The sequence below is a fragment of the Prenolepis imparis genome, unplaced genomic scaffold, assembly GCF_030444845.1.
Source record: "Prenolepis imparis isolate NDT839.2.m4 unplaced genomic scaffold, iyPreImpa1.0 SCAF_5, whole genome shotgun sequence".
Classification (NCBI taxonomy): Eukaryota; Metazoa; Arthropoda; class Insecta; order Hymenoptera; family Formicidae; genus Prenolepis; species Prenolepis imparis.
Genome location: NW_028141163.1, coordinates 11,471,788 through 11,493,100, shown reverse-complemented (window position 1 = coordinate 11,493,100; position 21,313 = coordinate 11,471,788). Strand labels below are relative to the sequence as shown.

Genomic DNA, 21,313 nt, shown 5'->3' with positions numbered 1-21,313 from the left:
TATTTAAGACTTTTTAAAAATAATCTAATGTTTTATATATATAGAAACAGTTTTAAATTAAAGTCAAAGTCTGCAGAGATAACTGTTTAAAATTTAATTTAAAAAACTTTTTTTTAGAGTTTTTTAATTTATAATTTTAAAATATACTAGTACGCTTTCCACCTTTTTTCAGATATATATATTTTTATATATAGCTTTAATTCGCATCGTATTAAATCATAAAGAAAAATTGAGTAGTTAATTCTATTTGGATATGTTGTTAAAGAATTTTAAACTTGCGAGTTTATAATATATACATACATATATTGGTTTTAAGTATACAATCTATTTGTGTGTGTGCTTGTCTAGTGGACTTAGTATATAAACAACACGAGCATGACACGCGCGATTAAACCGGCGCCGTCTATTGTCTGAAACGTTTGCTTTTTACCTAACGTGTGCTTCTGAAAAATCATTAAGATATTTTTTTTTATCGATTTATGATTTATGTATATTTGCAAATCTGACATGAGCGTAATATTAAGTTTGCTCGCTGAGACCGTTAAATCTTTTTCAAAACATGTCGGAAAACTCTGGTATTTTGTCAACCCTAAGGAGACAACCTTCGAATTCCCACATGAAGTACCGGACTATCACCAACAGGTAACGTTATCAATATAAGAGAAATAAAAATAAAAAATAATTTTTATACTCGCAAATTTTTTTCTTAGCCCATTGAAATTTAAAAAAGTATTTCTTTTTATTGAATTAAATCGCATTTCCATTTTTTCATGTTGCATGATGTTGTAATTTGCATAATTCATTTGTTAAGGCATTCTTCCGTTGCCAAGTGTACTTAAAATTTTTATATTCTATCTTATCGAAATAAACGTCTAAAATAAGTGTACTAATAGACGTCTTTTAAACGTTTTTTAAACATCTTATAAATGGTTAATAGACGTTTTCATAAACATCTTAAAAGGTTGAATTTAAAGGACACAAAAACGTCTAATCGACCAAATTTTAGATGTTTACATCAATCGATCTCTTTAATTGAAAAGTCATTGTGATTCGACGTCTTTTTAACTGATTATTTTTCACTGAGTTATATTTATATATATGACACATATTGATGTTTGACAAATAAACTAGACAATTTACACTAGAGAAACGAAAGATTTCAGGAACAGTTTCAACTTTGAATAATTTTATAAAATATTTATTCAATGTTTTTACAAAAGTAGCATTAATTATTTATACAAAAGTAGCATAAACCGTGTCAAATGCATCGGGGAAATCCGTTAATGTAAATGCGCAGCTGGCTATTACTTTACGTGACGAGTTGCTTGAATTGTTAGCATGTGCGCTATTTTTGTCGAGACCTCCTTCGAGAGTAGAACTGGTACATAAAACGACGCGTTAAGTTTGAGAGAGAAAGATTTTTCGTAAACACTTTTCATATATTTATAGATATGGGTGCCGTTTTTTTTTCTGTTAATTTTTGAGCAAATAATATTGAGGGAAAAAGGATTTCGTTTGAATGATCAAATTACATCATTATCTCACTGGATGTTCCACGAAACTGTTCGGTAAGTAACGATTTTTTCCCTTTATTATATATGTAGAAAAATATATAAAAAGATATATTAATTATAAATAATATATCTTTATTGTAAAAAAAATATACTCAAGACAAATAAATTCTTTAATATCTTATTAAATGATTTTTTTCGTAATTGCGTTTTCAAAATAAGAGTCAACTTCTAGTAATTATTATTATTATTAGAAACTGACAAAAATAATTATCACAATATTTAATTTTTTTAATAAGAAAAGTGTCATTTAATTAATAACATTATTATTTTATGGATTATACATATCATTTTATCCATTTTATAAGTATATTTTTTAAAAAAGAAGAAAATTATTCTAAATTTTAAGCAGATGTAATGTAACAAATAAAAAATAGACATAAAGATAATAGATAATAATAAAAATATTATAAAACAAATATAATATACAAAATTTTGTTTGATAAATTTTGAAAAATTGCATTTGTTGACTATTTGTAGAATCTTTTCACGTGGTGCCGAGTACTATGCATACATCGCCATTCATGAGAGATTTGGCAAAGGATGGAATCTGCTAGTCTGGGATTCACCATGGACATGGTATATTTCCTTCATTGCCGTGGACTTTTGTTACTATTGGGCTCATCGCAGTAATCATGGTTAAATTCTTAGCATTAGCCATCGTTGATGTGTCTCTGTATATATTATTTTTCCTCTTTGACAATTTATAATGTATTAATGTGTTTATTTATCTTTGCAGAAGTCCATTTTTTGTGGGCTCACCATCAGGTGCATCACAGCAGCGAGGAGTTTAATCTCGCGGTGGGTCTGCGACAATCCATTCTGCAACATTGGTGTAATTTTGTTAGTATCAAAACTTTGAAAATTTTTTTTATTGAGTTCAAACTTCAATTATGAAAAGAAATGAAAAATTTCTTTTAATGATTGCTATAAGACTAGTCAATATCTATTAAAAATAAGATTTTTTATCCATTAAATTAATTTAATTAATTAATTATTATAAATTTTTTTAATAAAAGAAATATCAATATAAATAATAAAATAAATTAAAATAAATATAATTAAAATATTTTTTGCAGGCAGTCTACTTACCTCTGGCCCTCTTTATATCTCCGTCGCATTTTATAGTACACAATCAATTCAACTTGATATATCAATTGTGGATTCATACGACACTTATTGATAACCTTGGACCACTCGAGTTAATTCTTAATACACCTAAGCATCATCGCGTTCATCACGGTAAATTATAGATACTTAAGTACTTATTAGCAACCATGGTTTTTTGCGTAAATTATCTCATGAAAACATGCATATTATTGTTGCATCTATAGGCTGCAATCTTTACTGTTTGGATAAGAATTATGGTGGTGTGCTTATAATATGGGATCGATTGTTTGGTACGTTTCAAGAGGAAGAGCGTAAAGAAAAAATAATTTATGGCTTGGTGGTTAATGCAGAATCATTCAATTCACTCTATCTTCAGGTAGAAGTTTTTGACAAGCTTTTACATGTATAACCAATTGTACCCAATAGATAATATTTTAAAGAAAATTATTTTTTTTATGTATGCAGTACAAAATGAAATTTACAATTTTAACACGCATTTTTAGATATTTATCGAGATTATTGCAATTTGTTAATAACTAAAAGAACAAAATTAAGAATTATCTAAAAGAGAAAATAATAATAAAAATATATTCATGAAATTTTAATTGAAAAATTAATTATTATTCATAATTACTCTTTTTCTTGAAATACCGTAGATGTTCTATTTGAAGGATTTAATTAAAAAAAGTATAAGTATGGTTACCTGGGCCGACAAACTTGCTGTCTTTTGGAAAGGTCCTAGCTGGTTTCCAGGTGTACCGCGTTTAGGTTTAGATGAATTTAAAATAAAAGTAAGAGATAATATGTGTGTGAGATAATATGTGTATGTATGTGTAAAAAGATAGTTAAGAGATATGAAATAAAATTAAAGTACGTCGCATGTTTTAACGATGCTTAATAATCAATAGAATTTAATTCAACAAAAATTTCAATATAAAAGATACTGCTCCCTTATCTTATATTTTTTAGGTGGAGCCTAGAGCCGTCTACGATCCTCAAATATTAAAATGGCAAAAATTATACATAACAGTGCAATTTTTGACGATTTTTCTTAATCATTTTTATCTATATTACGAGGTGAGTTTTTTGATTTAATTTGCTGTTAAATTTTAGATACAACAAAGAATTTCTGAGCGATATATCGCACTTTTAATTATAAATCTTGAAATCAATTGTCAAATTAACTGGTAATATTGAAAGTTCTTACTCATTATCAGAAGCATATTAATTTAAACGGATAAATAATGTGTATTCGAATTTAATATGCATAATCCCTTTATAAAAAAAAGGCATGTTTTAAGTCGATTCTTGAAAGTTTCGAAGTAATGTTGCATCTTTTCCGCAATGCTAATTGACTGTGTCAATTCGCGTTGTGCGTTATATTCGTAGCATCGAGATTATCAGCTGGCTAACTGTCAAAAATATTAACCGAGTTTAAAGTAACTAATTTCTATCAAGAAATAAATAAATCCTATCGTCCTAAAAATTAACAAATCCTTTCGTCAATATAATCGTAATTAGTCTCGATGTTGTGATTATCTCGATTATCAAAAGATTCTTGTAGAAAATTCTATTTTTTTATTCGCACTTTCCGTTCAAGATATAAATACTAAATTTTTATTGCATTTTATAATTAATTAATAATTAATTAATATATTTTTTTATGCGTTGATTGCAAATACATGCATGAAAATATGTGAATTAATTATGCAATGCATAAAAATTTATTGTGTTAATCTTTAACAGAGAACAAAATTAATAGAATTTTCTGCAAGAATCTTTCGATCAAAATACCTGCGCTTCTATTAGCTTCGCGCGTTTGTACATATCCATCACGCTGCACCTCTTGCGCGAGACTGACCACAAGACTCTGAGCAGCGGTATCGCCAAGCGCAACCCATACGTCCACCACGCTGCGCGTCTCGCGCGAAACTGATTCTCGAGACATTGCGATTGCGAGACTGACCGTCAGTCCGTCAGTCTCGCGCGAGACGCGCAGCGTGGCGGACGTGTAGGCTGCGTTTGGCGATACCGCTGCTCAGAGACTTGCGGTCAGTCTCGCGCGAGACGTCTTTGCATTTTGATTTATTTAGATCAGCTGTTTTGTGTCATTGAAGGATAATTTGATTAGCAGCATGCTATTCTGCGATAATTTAACTATGTATTCTTTTTAAGTCAATATGATAACAATCGGTATTATTTAAAATAATTTTAATAATATATTGGATTTGACACGCATTAAAATTTTCATAAACTTATTTTTAATTAAACATATATCTTATATATATATATATATATATAATTTGAAATATCGTGATTTAAATGCAAATATAGTTGAAAGTAAAAAAGTACTTTCATAAACTTATAAATCCATTCATACTAATTTATGGTTTATTTTTTATTTTTCAGAATTTAAACGATCCTTGGATAAAATATGTATTGGCAAATAACTTAGTCATTCTCATCAGCATCGGTTTGTTATTTGATAAGCGTGCATTTATGTATCCTGGTAGTATTGAATTTGCACGCTGCGTGACTTATGTGTATTTCGCACACAAAAGAAATTCAGATAATTTAATCGATTATTTGATGTATTACGTATACACGTTTCAGCTGTTCCTCATTTGGATACCTTATTTCCTATATCAAATTTACGTATTTGTATATACTCTTATTTATGGTCGCGTTCGTGTTGTCGAAGATTAAAAGGAGAAAATGTTGAAAATTTGCATGATGTAGTACTAAAACGTTGTATATATAAAAATATTTTCGACACAGCAAACGTTTGCTTTTTGCATCGAAATTATGTGAACCTATGAATAAAACTTTATAGATAAATAAATGTTTATCTTCATAGATTTCAGATAATGCACAGATGTATATTTTCATCGTTAAGGAAACAATCTTTTTTTTCAAATGACATTATTAACTCGTAATAATATACAATGCATGTGTAAACATAATTGATAACATTGTAATTCTGCGTTTATATAATAATAAAAAAAAACAGATACAATAACTTATAAAAAACAATTATTATTGAATCATTCAAAGAGAAATGTATATATATCCTTTGCTGCCTTCCATAAATGTTGTGTATGAGTGTGTCCTAAATATTATATTCGTATATAAAATTTTCTATTTTAGATATAATATATGTATCTGTTCTCCCCTTTGTGTAAACATGCGCTACAGCTAGCATTATTATTGTATTTTTGAATTTCGCAAATGTCATCGTTTGAAATCATTACAAAGGGATTCCATCAAATATAATATATTATAAAATTTTACGAAAAAGCGCGCATCCACAAAGACATCTCGTAATCAAAAACACGTTATAAAACACACTACAATAGTACAGTGTCATGTACGCGTTATAATACAGGTAGAACATGTAATAAGTAGCACTTCAAAATATATATGTACGTTCAATAAATGCAACTCAAAATTCTGCACAGTAAAGATTTCGAAAATAGTTAAGCAAGAGATAGTTCGTATTTCTTTCTTTTTTTTATAAACAGCAAGAATCGTTCATAACAAACGTCCGTTCAAAATTTAATAATGAAAAACAAGCAAGCCACTTTCCACTTCGCATTCTTATCCCGCGCAACAATATTATATCTTGAAGAATAGCAACTATATCTTTTATAATTTAAGCATAATATAAATTGTTTTTAGAAGACATCGCGTAAAACAAAGACAAATGTATAATGACATTCTCGTATATCCACAATGCACAAGTTCTTTAGTACATTATACAATATTTAATATCGTGTTTTACATGTAAAGCTTCTCGAGTTATTCGATATAATATATTTTTTATGAAGTCGTGGCAAAAATTCTTCCTGATGATGGTCCGCTATCTATGAAATGCCAAATAAAATATAATTGATTTATTAATAACAAAACAATCTAGAAATTGGTTTTTTTAAATATTGTTGTATATTACAACTTATTAATTATTAATAGTAATAGTGGGTCATTTTCAAGGGTAAGATTAATGTCGACAAAATTTTTTGGTAAAATTTTACAAAAATGAACTCAATTCCAATGACCTTGATTTTGACTTTGACTTTGACTTTGTAAGAATCTCTTTCGAATTCTGACAGTTCTATATCTTCTTTAATACATTACATTAGTTTTCGAAGAAGTCTTCTTGTTTTATTCTTTGTAATAAAATATTTTAAAGACGTTTGAAGTAATCTTTTTTGAACCACCAAATAAATTTCCACAATTCTTTTGTCAAAGTAAAAAGAATCAATCAATGTGTATAATGTAGGAATTTCTTTTATACTAGACACTGTAAAATGACGTAATGTTGAATTTTATTAATTTTTATCTTACCTACGAAAATTATCCTATGTACCGCTACTTGGTGACGTTTTCGTTTTGCCATTTCTCGTGTCGGTCTCCGTCGAAGATGCTTGTCTGATCGCTGATTCTTCTTCACCACGATGGCCATTGCTGTCGCTGCTTCTCTCTCCGACGTCCTGCTGTTCCATCAAAGGCATTTCGAGAGAGTCCGAAGAGATGCGTCTCGCGCTGCCGGCGAATTGTCCGGCGTCCGATGGCGTCTCCTTCGCGTCCTTCACGTTGTTCAACGAGTCCGAGCTCAGAGACGGATAATCCAGAGTCGTCTTCATCTCGAGGGAATCGGAGCTTCGGCACAACGGATGGTACTTCTTCTCCGCGTTCTCCTCCAATTCCAAGGAATCCGTACTGGTCTCCATGATATTGCTCTCTCTCTGGACCGCGCGAGCCTCGCCGGATTCCTGCGTCTCTTCCGGAAGTGTCTCCGGAATCGGTTGAATCGTCGTTCCGAGTCTCTCGGCGTCGGTGCCCTCGATCTGCGAGATGTCCTCCGTGGTGTCGTCCTGCCGATCGAGCTTCTCCACGTTGGACTGCGCGAGCCTTATTATCTCGTCGATCTCCTTTATCCTCTTCTCGTAATCGTCCGATCCGGAAGTGCTGGGGTTGAACGAACCGGTCGCGCTGGTGTCCGTCCTCGAACGCGGCAGATTTTCCATTTTGTACTTGTTCTCCGGACTCTCGTGCTCCAGTAGTTCCTCCTCCTCGCGGGCTCGCAGTTCCATCACATGAGCCTCCCGGCAGGCTTTCTCCAGACCCTCGAAGTCCTTTAACGAGGACAACGAGATGTCGTCGCCGTGGCCCGAGCGTGTCACGTATTTCTTTGGTAGACTGCCGTTGTTAACGGAATCCTGCGAACCGCACTGAACCAATTTTCGCGAGTTCTCGGCCGTCACCGTGCTCTCCAGGTGCTCGAACTCCTGCAGCGAGGTCAAGGACGCGGTGTCGTGATCCGCGGACTTGTTGATGTACTTCTTCCCGAGGACGTCGTAATCCGGGGTGCTGCCGAAACTGCCGCGCATACTTCCCACGCTGCCTATAGACTCTTTGTGACTGCCTAAGCTGCCTAATCTGCTACTGCCGGCCTCGAAATCGGTGACCTCTTCCTCCTTGATGTCCTCGAGCGGTCCGCGATCGTACTCGATGTCGTAGACCCGCGCGTCCGCCTGGAACTGCATCTCTACCCACTTCTTGCCCTCGTATTGCTCGTCGTCGGAGTAAGACTGGGACTGATCGTCGTTCGACGCCTGCGGCGGACTCTCCTCGGTTTCGAACTCGAACAGATCGTTGTTCTTGGAGGTCTGGCTCGTCGACACTTGCCCCTCCTGCTTCTTCGCGATCAGATTTTCCAGATCGCGGTCGTATTGCTTACTGGTAGTCTGAGGAATCGAGCTAATACGAATGCTCTTGCCCTCGGAATCGAATTCCTCTGCCTCCCGTCCGACCTCCTCGATCACCACGAAGTCGTCGATGATATCGGGCTTGTCTACGAGCTCGAACGAATCGCTGTCGGGGGACTGACGCTCGGATCTGTCCTTTTCTATCACCGTGTCGAAGGACATTCCCGATGCCGAAGATAGAGACATGCTGGCCTGCTGCAGCATCGAGTGGACGGATGTTGTCTGTAATGCCGGTTCGAGACCTTCGTCCTCGGCAATATCCAAGTTTGATCTTTGTTCCAGACTTTCCACGTCCGTCGTCTCCACGTCTTCTATTTCCGCCTCTAAATCTTCCTCGTGCTCTTCGCTATCACTGGGCCTGGTGACTTGCGTCGAGATTACTTGCGTCTGAATCCCGTTCTCGTACACCGACTCAGAAACTGCGGGCACTTCCACAAAGGATATAGCCGAATCCGCGACTTTAGCCTGATCTCCCAATACCTCGTCCATAGATTCCGCTTCCAGACTGACGTTATCGTCCATGATTTGTTGAAAAATCATCTCGGACGAGCGCTTCATGCGACAGGGTATATGACTGTCGATCTTGTCCACAGTCTCGTCCATCGGTATTTCCTCGCTACCTGAAGAGTCTGATGCCTCGGGCAGTTCTTGATCCGCATCCAAAGCGCTCTCCAGGTTCTCGTCTATCTCATCCACGTCGTCGTCCGCTTCCTCGGATGGTACCAGCGTCTCCGACAGCTCGCTGGTGCTGTCGATACTGCCGAGATGACCCGAGCTAAGGGAATTTAAGGACTTCATGGACTCGCGAGAGCTCAATGAACTCGCCGCGGTCTGGTATTCTTGCGACGTTGGTAATGTCTTGGAGCCTTCGTGGTCGACCGACATCATTGCAGTCTCGTACTCCGAGGCGGTTCCGGATTGCACGCCACCGATGGCAGATTGCATCGCCTCGACGTCGGACGAACTAGGTCTACTTCCGCTCTCGTACTCGCAGGATTGATAGTTACTGCTCTCGCCGGAGCTCGAACCGATGTCAGCCTCGCTCTCAGAAGTTTTCACTTTCTTCGATAATCTGGCCGGCTTGTGACGTCTTCTGGGCGCCGGCTGAGGCGGCGCCAAGGAATAACTATCATCTCTGTTGTCGATGTCAGAACTAATGTCCGATGATCTACTAATGGGAAGCGGACTGGGACGTCCCTCGTCTTCATCTTCTTGTTCGTATTGAACGGTCTCCTCGTGCTTTTCGATATCGATTTCAGGTGCTTTCATCACAGTGATTGATTTATCCTCGGCAATTGCGGCTGTTTGAACGATGGATTTGTCATCGATAGTGTCTCTTGCTTCTTCCTCCTCGAGTTCTCGAGTTTTTATAACCGGCAATTCGCTCTGCGTAGTAGTTTCAGTCTCGACTTCCGGTTCAATCTCCGCAGGAACGTGTTCAATGGACGGTGGTTTGTACAAAAATGGTAAATCATTCGGAATTGATTCCGGTTGGAGTTTGAACTGAAATTCTGAAGGCGAATCCTTGATCTGAAACACCGTCTGGCTGTTTTCACTCAGCTCCTCTATCAAATCCTGCTTAGCCGCTTCCAAGGACTCCTTTACCTCGGCGATCTCTTTTTTTACCGCTTGATCTAGCACCGTTATCGCGTATCGCGCGCTCAGATCGACGCTCTGTAGATCGTCTTTCTTAATTTTCAAGGCACAAGTATCGGAGGGAGGTGCTGTTGATTTGCTGGGTTTATCGTGCTTATCGGTAGTCTTCTCCATGTGTCGTTTATATTCCTCGCTGGGAGGTTTGATTTTCGTCAGGTAAGTCTCCGTCCATTCTTTCAGCACGTCGTCAATTCTCGCACACTTCGATATTTCCTGTTTCTTGGAATCTTTCTCAGTTCCCACGGTTGTTTTTATTTCTTCTCTTTTAACTTCCGACTCTTCTATTTTTGTATCCGCAGACTCAATATCCTGTTGTTTTCGTGTTTCTTCAGCTTCAAGCCGTGCAGCATCTTCCATTTCTTTCTTTAGCGTAGATACTTCACTAGTGTCTCTCGACTCGGCAGAAACGTCTCGTTGAGAAGCTTCTGAATCTGCCTCTTGAAGTTTGAGCTCCACAATTTTTGCAGATATATACTCAGTTAAGTCTTTCGTTTCTTCTTCTTTCATAGGCATCACTTCCGTGACAGCTTCCGTAATACTCGTTTCCAGGTCAAAATTCTCGCGAGATATCGATTGACGTAGACCGATTGCGTCTTCCTCCGTCGGCGTCTTAGCGTCGTATTCTCGTTGCAGGGTATCGACCAACTCTTGACAAGTGACATCTAATTTATCTTCTATCAGTTCGCTGTCGAAGTCCGGTTCGGTCACCGACTCAATCACCGGCTCGGTCACCGGGACCACGGTGAACTTTGTGACCTTGGTCGTGACAGTCGACGTTACGTTAACATCGCTACTGATAACGGATTCTTTAACAGACTCGATCACACTGATATCCTCTGAAGATTTCGTCACGGATTCTTGCTCCAAATCCATGGACTCGTCCTGAGAGGAAGCGCGAGCACGTTGTATGGACGACTCGTATTCTTCCAGTTCTTGATTAAACACCTGCGAGGGCTCCAAAGTTTCCGATATCTCGATCTTTTCGTCGCCGATCATCCAATTGACAGGCTTGATCTCTAAGTCGTGCACGAGCTTTGTCCTCGGCGAGACCAACGGCGGACTCTCGATCTCGAAACTGTCCGCTCTTCGTCTGTCTCCCGCGTCGTATTCTCTCGACGAAATGGCCGCATGCTCGTGAATCGGAGGATCTTCTACATTAGCGTCTTCGGACACCGTGCTAGAACTAACGGTCGCGTCTCTCTCCTGGCCGATCTTCTCCAAGGAATCTACCGCTGCGCTCTCGTGCAAAGACGCTACGTCTCTGCTAGTTCCTTCGGACACCTTGTGCTCATCCAGCTCCAAAGACGGCACGTCGACCGAATCCTGACGATTGTCTACGCCCGGCTCCAGGATCTCTAACACTCTAGCGCCCGAGATTTCCGACACCATCTTATCTTTCGAGAGAGTAGTATCACTATACACGTCTTTCTGAAGTGGTTCAATATGACCACTCGATCTGTCGGAACGAAGCTTTTCAGATTGCGGACTAGACGTAGGCTTAGATAAGTCTTCAAGATCTCCAGTGTCAACGTCGATCGTCTCTTCAAGATCAATCGGCTCGGATATACTGCTGGGACTCATAGTGATGTCTCTATCTTGAAGTCTAGTTTGCGAAGACGGCAAGCTTTCTTCTCGGTCATGCGATGATTCTTCGTCTTTGGTTATATCCTCGCTGAAGCTTATACTGTCTCTTGTAGATCCTTTCTCAAATGATTCTTCTTGTATATACGTCTTCGACAGCACTGCTTCCGTAATTGGATAATCTGTTTTGCTTTCTGTCAATTGTTCGTCCAAAGATCTTTTCATTATACTTTCAAACTTTTTTGTCAAATCATCGGCCAGTTTCTCGTGATCCGCAACGCTGCTCTCGGAAATCAATTGATCGAGATATTCTTTACTCAACATCTGAGGTTTTAATCCTGATGTGGACGATCTCCTCTCGATCTCGCTCTCAATCGATTGTATCAGATCCTCCGCTATATTTCGCGCTTCCATTTCTTTAGCGATTATTTGCTCTCTTTTCTCTAAAGATTCTGGAACTGTTTTACTCGGAGATTGTTTATCTCTTTCATCTTCTTCAGTCGAATCCGTCTTGTACTTTTGGCTAGGAACAAATTCCTCAACTTTAAAACTCTCTAAATTCTCTTTGTAAGATTGTCCTTGCGCAATCATTTCAACCTTTCCTATTTTTTCGTCTTTAGCAGCTCGAGGTGACTCCTTAATGTCTTCCACTTTCTTCGTATCGTCTTTTTTAATTCTAATAGCCACGTCTACGTCGCTTTCTCTGATCCTACTAGTTCCAGATTTCTCCGTCGCAGTCCCTTCTTTGTCTTCTAATAATTTGAACAATTCTTCCTTTTTACTCTCCGCACTGGACTCGGAAGCGCTGGCATCTATCACTTCCTTACCTTCCATCACGTTCATCGACATTTTTTGCACTGTACTTTTATCCACCTCCTCGCTTTTGCTCTTCTTCTCTTCTATCGTTTCAGCCGGTGACTCCTTAGTCAGCTTAGATTCTGAAGATTTCTTCCTTTCCACTTTCTCTTTCTCTTCGTGAGTTATAAATTTATCCGCTCCGCTGGAGATCTCCGACGAAAGCACTTCCTTCTTCTCCACTTTACTCGTAGCCTTGGTATCGACCTTCGAAGTGACCGTAGCGAAATCCTTGTCCTTCATGGCGCTTAAATCTTCGAACATCTTGAATGCGTCCTCCGCGTCGGTGAAGGTCTTGGAGAACGTTTGCGTCTTGCTCTTCGTGGTCGAGCGTTCCTCGTGTCGCGAGGTGACCTCTTCGCTAGATGTTTTCTCGGTGACTGTGATAGTCTCGCCGTCTTTCCGTCCTGGCAAATCCTTCCTCGCATCCTTCTCCTTCATCGCAGTTCCTTCTACGATGCGTTTGGGTATGCGAGATTCGAATTCCTTCTTCTTGCTGGACGGTGAAGCAACGTCCTTCTCTCTCTCCGGAATCGGACTCTTTATCGATTTCTCCTCGGGTTTGTCCGATAATATTTTACTCTTCGTTTCTTTCTGACTCTTATCCTTCTCAGCCATTGACGTGGAAATCGGAATGCGAGACTCCTTTTTCATCTGTTTGATCTCCGTGTCAACGATGGATTTCATCTCCTTTTCGAGATTAATGTCAGCTGCTTGTTTGGCAATAATCTCTTCCACTTTCTGCAACACTTCCGATGTTTCTTCTTTCAATAATTTATCTTCGAATTTTGTATCCTCTTTTTCTTCGATCTTAGTGTCCGTTCGTAATTTCTCAATGTCATCTGTAGCTGGTAAACTCTTTTCAAACGTCTTCGTTTCCACACTAACTTCCGGAATCTGCGTAACCGGTTCGCCGTTTGCGCCTTCGATTTGTATTGATTTAACGACTTGTTCCTGCACCAGAGTTCCGTCTTTCTGCATTGTGTAGGTGATTGTTGTCTCTTCCGTTATTATTTTTCTTCCAGACATCTTTTCTTTGACGATCTCTCTGCGCAATGTATCTGGTGTTTCTGGTCTTGGTTCTTCTGCAATTTCTTCCTGAAGCGTTTTTATCGGCTTTGTAATTTCTTCCTTAATTTTTTTTTCAATTAGCTGCTGAGTATCTTCTTTCACTTTGTGTTCTCTCTCGGTTTTCTCCGCATATTTCAGCGATTCCGATTCCTCAGCGAGCTCTCTCTCCTTATTCAATAACTCTTTGCAGATTTCCATCACTGGCTGAGCTACTATCTTCTGAACTTCCTCACGTATGTCTTTATCTTCATCCTTATCCTTCTCCCTTTTATCGATATCCTTCGGCTCTTTCCACGTCTCCTTCTTCCACTTGATATCCTCCGTAGCGAGCTTCAAAATTTTTTCAATCTCCCTCGATTCCGCCACGTGCTTCTCCTCGATCTCGATGCTCTTCTCCGCGCCGCGACTCTTCTGATCGTCGGTCGACTTGCCTATGAAGAAGGGCAAACTCTCCTTCTCGGACTTGGCAGAATCTTGCTGCTGCAACCTCGGTGCGCCTCCCTTCGCCTCCTTCATCTCCCTCTGTATCTGCTCTTCGAAGTAGTGCGCCTTCTCCGCCACCGAACACTCCGAGATGTCCGGCAGATTGATGTCCTCGATGGTCTCCGACCTCATGACGTCCGACATACCCTCCGTGGTCCCGTCACCCTCCTCGGACACGATGTTCGGCAGGCATGACTCGCTGTCGCTCTCGTTGATGGTCAACTGGGAGGCCCTGGAAACCTCGGATTCGGAACGCTGATAACTTTCGCGCTTCCTCGAGATATCCTCCCAGAATTTGCGCTTCTCCGAGTACGTTTGCTTCTCGAACTCAGGCGATAGATCCGATTCCGATTGACCGACGCCTACTTTATTGGGATAACTAGCATCTACGGATTCTAGGGGACAAGCCGCTTTTTGTGCAAGGAATTCGTGGATAGCGGCATCTAGAACAACCAAGAATTATGCTCACATTACTTTTTATTAAGCATGTCGTTTATAATAGCTGGGATACATTTGTGTCTCTATCTTTACAATATATTGTTCCTTTTTATATTCATTCACAGCGAGATCTGGCGATCGAGAACTTTCGTATCGCAAACCCCCTTTTCATTTTCATTTTATTTTTCCTCATTTTCTTTTCTTTTCTTTTATACGCAGTCGTCGCAGGTACAAGATGTACTAGAGCCGTAAATTGAAGCCGCAAAATTCAAAACAGGATCAGTCCATTAACTGGAATCTCGAGAAGTCTCGAGAAGTTTCAGACATAAATGTAATTTTTTTTATTTATAATACTTTCATACTGAGACAAGTACAATATAATAGCAATAATTTATATAATGTCGAAAAATAAATTTTTTCTGTTTTATATTCGACGGCTTTAATTCATTGTAAAGTACAGCTTTGCAAGTTTCAATGTTAGATGTAACATGTAATATGTAATATTACCGCGCGCATGTATAATGACTATTATTTTTATTATTATATATTTATTGTATATATTTTTGAGATATAAGAGAATAGAAATTATATTAGATTTATTATATGAACGATATAATTCGAATTTGTTTAATTATATCTAACCAAAGATGTATAATATCCAATTATTAACGAATAAATTTTTCTATTATTCTTGCACATACAACGACTTGATTCTAAACAAAAGAAAAAAATAATACTATTGCAAAGAAAAGAAAACATCGACATAATTATCTATATATGTACGTATTTACATATTATATCATATAATTATAATTATAATTATACGTATATAGATATATATGTATGTATTTATATTTATGTATGTGTGTATTTGTTTATATCGGAAAATTTTTCTAGACTGCGGAGACATACTCTTTTGCATTAATATCCCATACGGTTGTCTATGATAATGTTGAGGACGGCAGTTCGGTCTGCAAGTATAACAAGTACACATATATTGCGTTATTATCGGTTTTACAACGAAAACATAAAAATTAATTTGTCGATAATCGCTGCCGAACGCATCGTATCGTTACTCGATTATTTATAATAAATAAACGAATAATTTATTTTCGATATATTTATAATTGTTATAAGACGGACTTCTTTGGACAACAAACGCTTTTTAAGTTAAAACGCTTTTAAAACGCAATTGATATTTTTTTCCAAAAGTTAATTCTATCGTATTTTTCAAACCTCTTTGCATAAATTATTGCATTTGCCCCATCAAAAATTTAATTAGGCACGGTGCAAAAAGGAAAACGTAAGAATCTGCGACAAACTACATACGGTATTCGCATATAGGAATTGCCCAGAAAATAATATTTTTGTTATTTTTACACGATATACATATTTATACATATTTATTCCGAGAACACACTTAATGAAAAAAAGTATGTTTCTTTTCGTTACATATTCTATTTTTAAAAGGTTTTAAATATTTTTAAACAATTAAGTTAATAAAATGTTTCTTTATTCCTTCCATAAAAGAAAGATATGAGAAATGTGAAAGATATGAGAAGGATAAAGAAAATAAAAAAAAAATATTAACGTAAAACTAATTTAAAAATATGCTAATATAATTTAAAAACAATATATCGATTTTTCGATATGAAAAGCATCACAATATTGAATGCAATTTATCTACAAACTTTGTATCGCCTAGCTCATTACACTTTCTTTATTTCTAAAGCATTTAATAGCTGCTCTTGGATGTTATAGAAACTCTTTTTGTGATGGGAAAGATTTCAATATATTATATTTATCTTCCTATTAAATGGAAAGAAGATTTTTCGCATTTAAATAATGTTATGCAACTTTGCAGTAGTTGTGTAAGTGTGTCAAATCCTATTAGACATCCTTAGTGACTTCATCCAATCACAGTTGTGATCTGTAGCTCCTTAGACAATATTTCATTAATCATTTTTAACGATGATATCTTGATATTCCATTAGCCGCATGTTAGTTCTTGCTATGTATATACATATAATCGTAAAGAGACCGTGGAAATCGCTCGAGGCCTTGATCCCAAGGATTGTATCCATGTAATGTTTTCAAACCTGTTTTTTTTTTTTTTTTCTCAGTAATTCAATTCTGCTTAATCGATGTCCTCAACATCGGTGTGCCAGTCGTTGATAGCCTCTTCCGCAGCGTCCGGCACGTATAGAGTGTTCTCCATTTTATTGCTCATGACAGTTTGAGATGCGGTCAGAATATCCTCATACATGTTGTCGTACAGGTGATTGCAAGCTGCTGCCTCGTCCAGCTTATCCTCGTCTTCGGATGCTTCCATATCTTCGCTATCGGTGTTGGGCATATTCGGCACATTGTCAGTGTCCCCTTTGTCAATGGAGACCTGTTCCCGGGACAGTCGATTTCGCACCTCCACGGAAAAAGGTCCGTTGCCCTCCTTGGTGATGATCATCTCGCCACCGAATTCGCTCAGGATGTCCGATCTCAGGGCGACGTAGATGGTCGGTTGAATATCCTCATCCACGCCCTCCACGTCCTCCAGATCCGTCTCCCCTTCGTAGTCATTGTTGATCAGCTTCAGGTTACTCTTAGTATCGTTTTTCTCATCGCCATTCTCGTCGCTGCAGATCTCATCGACGTCGGTGATATTCTCCGCGAAGCTGCCGCGTCTCGATCGTGATCTGGCCTCACCGTCAGCTATGAGGTAGTCGAGATTGTCGCTGACCTTCGCCTCGGAGGTCTCGGTGTCCTCCGCACCGGTGACAGAGATTAACGGGCTAGGTTGACTGTTCATTTGTAAGGTTTGCGCGTAACTAAGCTTGCCCATCTTGTTGGTGATCGTCGTCAACTCGCCCTCGGAATCCGTATCGGAGAAATGGAACGACGCGTTGCTCATCATCGCGTTCAAGCGTCTTCTGGCGGATTTGGATTTACGTTTGACCTTCGTTCCAGAGGAACAACCTTTCTCGTTCACTTGACTATCCTGTTTCGTTATAGCGCGATCGTGCTCTTCGACTTTCGTCGCCATTTCGTCTGCTCGATTTCTTATTACGATTTTTTATGAACGTGTCGACCGTAAGTACAAATTACTAATGAACTTAAAAATACCTGAAACTGAAAATTGTAAGAAAGGAGAAATTAACATCAACGGAAAATAAAATTTTAATTAACTAAATCAATTTTATTTAATTAAATTATAATCATTTAAGACAAATAATAGAACTGAAAATTATATAAAAAGAAATTAAGAGTTCGTAAATTGTCAAGATCTATTTTAAAAATACGTAAATAAAAATTTTGTAAGTTGCAGATTTAGCTCATAATTTTTCGTCAATTTTAATCAGAAAAATGAAGAGAAAAAGACGAAGAAAAAGAATAATTAACAAGTGTCAAAACTGTAAAGACTCACGTTTTGACAATTGCGTATGTGAATGCTTGAAAGAAAGACAGATATGGAATTTGCACCATTCCCTTCGTCAACACGGATTGAACTAAAGAAGTCCGCCACCGGCTATTTTTCGAGCGCATGATGCTGTTACGTTTTATAATTAAATTAAGGAAACCTCTCATCCAACTCTTAAGCCGTAAGCCGATTACCTTTCTCCCCTTAAATGAAAGTAGAATAACAATCGAATTTCATTTCGTTTTTAGGCCTCGAGACGAAATGATACTCGACGACTATCTTCCTCCGACTTCGTCAAACATTTTTTTTTCTTTCTTTTTTTTCCATCTTGCACACGAACGACCTACGTCGCCAGATCTTTCTCAAGATAAAGCTTTATTCCTTTTGGTGGACATAAACGATATAAATAATCTTGTCGTAACAAAACATTTCTTGACGACATATTAATGTTTCATTACGCAAGTTCTCTTTTTGCACCTTGCATTATAGGCGAAACTGATTTTGAAGTCACACAGGATATTTATATATAATTCAAATAATTCAATTTTCTCGGAATATTTGACATTCGCAAAGATATTTTGTGAAAGAAAGTATTCTATTTTTCCTATTTCCTACGATTTCGATATCATACCTGTTTGTTCCTTTTGTAACGTGTCGGTTATGAATTTCTTTTCTGATGGCGATGTCTCTTTAGGCTTGTCAGTTTTCTCCATTTGTTCCATTTTGTACTTTGATTTATAATAATCTAATTTTTGATTTATGATATTAGAATCTTCGTAACCTATAACAACAATAACAACAACAAAATTATTAGTAACAATCAAGCACCAAGTGTATCATTTAGAAATACTCTTACTTATTTTCGATTACAGATAGATAGATAGATAGAGCAAGAAAGAGAGGGAAGGGGGAAGGAAAGAAGAAATTTTCTTCGATAAATCTTTTTTATTATCAAGAAAAAATTCTTGACTTTCCTATCAAAAATTCGTAATTAGTTTATAAAAAAAACACACATAGAAGAGAGACATTAAAATATTATAAATATTATAAAATATATTTGACATTTTTAAAAATATTATTACTTAAGTAATCATAAATTTAACTACAATTTGTTATTTATTAATTTGTTACAAATTGTTTGATCTTAGAATAAACTAAATAAATAATTAAAGCGGTTATATTCAAATTATTAGGATTATTATTTACAAAATTATTTTGTCATATATTTTTAGGAAAAATAAGTGATTACGGATAAGTTTCGCATATTTTTCTTCTGCATTAGAAAGAATATTCAATGGATATACCTTTTAGCTTCTTCTGTAGCGCATCTTTAACAATAGTTTCGGGAAGAACAATATTTAACACACAAATAGGCTGTTGAGGTGGTTCTCCTTTAGCGACTTTTGGTTCTCTCATGAATAACATCCTCGCTACCGGATCCAATAATGGATCCTTTACTTTAACATGGAACGACAATCGATTCTGTCGGAAAGCCTTAAACGTGAATTTCAGTTGCACTCCGGATTTCGTGACTGGCACTAAATTTCCACTAAATTCGATATAAAGATCTTTTCCGTCCAGTGCCTATTAAATAAATATTACAAGAATAATGACATTGACAATACAATAGATATTTATGATTCTTAATCAGTAATGTTATAATAAAAAAAAAGTATTTTAAAAAAACAGAAAAATATATTATTATAATATATTAATATACTAAAATATAAAAAAAATGTAATCCATACAATTTAAATAGAGAGAATTTTAATTTTAATTTTAAAAAATTTATATATTATATATATTATATAAATTTATATTAATATAATTAAATTATTTATATAAATATATATATTTTTTATAATAAAATAAAATTAATAATAAATTGATAATAAATTTAAATTTAAATTAATGATAAATTAAATTTAATAAAAATTATATATTATTTTTCCTGTACAATAAATTTATTTATATCATTCGAAGACTTTTACCCAAATTTTATATTTTAATCAAAATAATTTAACAATTGCTGTATTATATTATAAAGATACCTCAACGTCACGACTCTTAACGATTTCTGTGAATTCCTCTTGTCTTTCCAAAGTGTGCATGCCTTCCTTGCCATCTGTCATGCATAATATCCTCAATGTAGCTTCCAACACGTCCATCCTCTTCGAATAAATTATGAAACTGTATAGAAAGAGAGAAGCATTTGTTTATTTTACTGAAAATTAAGTGATTGCTATTGCGAATCATATTAGAAATCGAAAAGTTGTTTACTTCGTTATATACGGCACGTGTAAGGATTCCATATACAATTCCGTTGCCATTTTTGGCACCGCGCCAATATTTCTGCAATCCATCAACCAAAACCTGGCTGAAACGGTAGTGGTGAATGACACTCTATCGTTCATGAAAGTTAATGGAGTAGAACCAGTAACGTCTTCCCATTGCGACTCGTTAGTTCCACCTTAGAGTTAACAAATTTTTATTAATTAGAACAACACAAGCGCGCGCTACGCGCGCATCATTCTTTAATTTTATATTAAAAAGAATGATATTTAAAAAAAAATAATATAAAGTTTGTTTGAACTCGATTAATATTTTTTGATAGAGAAATCAGCTGATTAAAGCATTAATTTGCTAATTAAATTTAAAAATATGTTATAAAAATTAATATAGTAATATGTTGTAAATAATATGTTATCATACTTTCCCCGTTAATATTTTTTGACAGAAATCAGCTGATAACTGTCAAAAATATTAGTTGAGTTTAAAGTATTATACATATAACCATAGACATATAATAATATCTATGTATATATAAATCTACATTTCTGAGTATATATACATATGAGTATGTACAATATGAGTCGTTCGTTCGAAAAATGACTTCAGTCGACTTTAAGTTTTTGCATAAAAAATTGAATTAAAGTTTCAACTGTGTGATTCGAATAATTAAATATTATGCTATTCAGCTTTTATATTTTTTAATATACACGTTCCTATTTTGTTGAGTAGCAAAATGTTCAATAACTTGAATTATATAGTTAAATCTTCAATTTTTTTAAATTAAAGATATTAAATTTAAAAGATATATTTCTATTTCCTTTGCTAACTTGTTTAAAATTTTAAATTTATAGATACCTGCAATGCTGCATAAAAGGCGCAACGTAGGAGTTTCTCCACCATACTGATTGATCATCCCTTTGTTTGCGGCTTGTGGCACAGGAATCGTAAGGGTTATCGGTTTGTGAAACTTTCGCCTTCTGGGTTCGATCGTGATCACTGGCGACACGGCGACGCAATTGCCGAGTAATTTGGCTGTGAGTTCGGCTGGAATAACGTGCGCCTGAAAAATAAAG

The 21,313-nt window shown here is 36.4% G+C and overlaps 3 protein-coding genes and 1 long non-coding RNA gene across 11 annotated transcripts in view; 1 reads left to right on the top strand and 3 right to left on the bottom strand.

The window, feature by feature from the left end:
- The first annotated feature begins 217 nt into the window (after positions 1-217).
- On the top strand, positions 218-21,179 carry LOC145936778 (alkylglycerol monooxygenase). Of its 3 annotated transcripts, XM_083039330.1 has the most exons (10): positions 223-642; positions 1,450-1,568; positions 2,052-2,209; positions 2,311-2,414; positions 2,651-2,813; positions 2,906-3,057; positions 3,338-3,472; positions 3,651-3,758; positions 5,091-5,154; positions 21,092-21,179. In XM_083039330.1, the coding sequence occupies exons 1-10, from the start codon at positions 487-489 to the stop codon at positions 21,109-21,111; spliced, it is 1,179 nt and encodes a 392-aa protein (XP_082895456.1). In that variant the 5' UTR covers positions 223-486; the 3' UTR covers positions 21,112-21,179. The 3 variants fall into 3 exon arrangements, with proteins under 3 accessions (XP_082895454.1, XP_082895455.1, XP_082895456.1); XM_083039328.1 differs by lacking the exon at positions 21,092-21,179 and having other exon boundaries at positions 218-642; positions 5,091-5,638; XM_083039329.1 differs by lacking the exons at positions 3,338-3,472; positions 21,092-21,179 and having other exon boundaries at positions 218-642; positions 5,091-5,639.
- Positions 3,608-5,088, bottom strand: LOC145936789 (uncharacterized). The gene is made up of 2 exons (XR_014425441.1): positions 4,476-5,088; positions 3,608-4,160 (listed from the first exon to the last, which is right to left on the bottom strand). It is a non-coding gene; the product is annotated as an uncharacterized LOC145936789 (long non-coding RNA).
- LOC145936773 (uncharacterized) overlaps positions 5,698-21,313 on the bottom strand; it is a 33,642-nt gene continuing 18,026 nt past the window's right edge. For 3 of the 6 annotated variants that reach the window (XM_083039308.1, XM_083039307.1, XM_083039309.1), the window contains 7 exons: positions 21,096-21,300; positions 20,229-20,418; positions 20,000-20,138; positions 19,253-19,532; positions 18,580-18,729; positions 7,026-14,538; positions 5,698-6,544 (listed from right to left, as the gene is read on the bottom strand). In XM_083039308.1, the coding sequence (XP_082895434.1) occupies positions 7,040-14,538; positions 18,580-18,729; positions 19,253-19,532; positions 20,000-20,138; positions 20,229-20,418; positions 21,096-21,300 (8,463 nt within the window). In that variant the 3' untranslated portion in view covers positions 5,698-6,544; positions 7,026-7,039. The other 3 variants (XM_083039310.1, XM_083039313.1, XM_083039311.1) reach the window with 3 other exon arrangements.
- On the bottom strand, positions 16,603-18,069 carry LOC145936780 (uncharacterized). The gene is made up of 2 exons (XM_083039335.1): positions 17,955-18,069; positions 16,603-17,659 (listed from the first exon to the last, which is right to left on the bottom strand). Exon 2 carries the CDS (start codon positions 17,571-17,573, stop codon positions 16,671-16,673), a length of 903 nt encoding a protein of 300 aa, XP_082895461.1. The 5' UTR covers positions 17,574-17,659; positions 17,955-18,069; the 3' UTR covers positions 16,603-16,670.

Coding starts and splice junctions, on each gene's coding strand:
- LOC145936778 (XM_083039328.1), top strand. CDS start 487: ATGTATATTTGCAAATCTGACATGAGCGTAATATTAAGTTTGCTCGCT. Junction 2,210..2,310: donor GGCTCATCGCAGTAATCATG/GTTAAATTCTTA, acceptor TTATCTTTGCAG/AAGTCCATTTTTTGTGGGCT. Junction 3,058..3,337: donor TCAATTCACTCTATCTTCAG/GTAGAAGTTTTT, acceptor GAAATACCGTAG/ATGTTCTATTTGAAGGATTT.
- LOC145936780 (XM_083039335.1), bottom strand. CDS start 17,573: ATGGCGACGAAAGTCGAAGAGCACGATCGCGCTATAACGAAACAGGAT.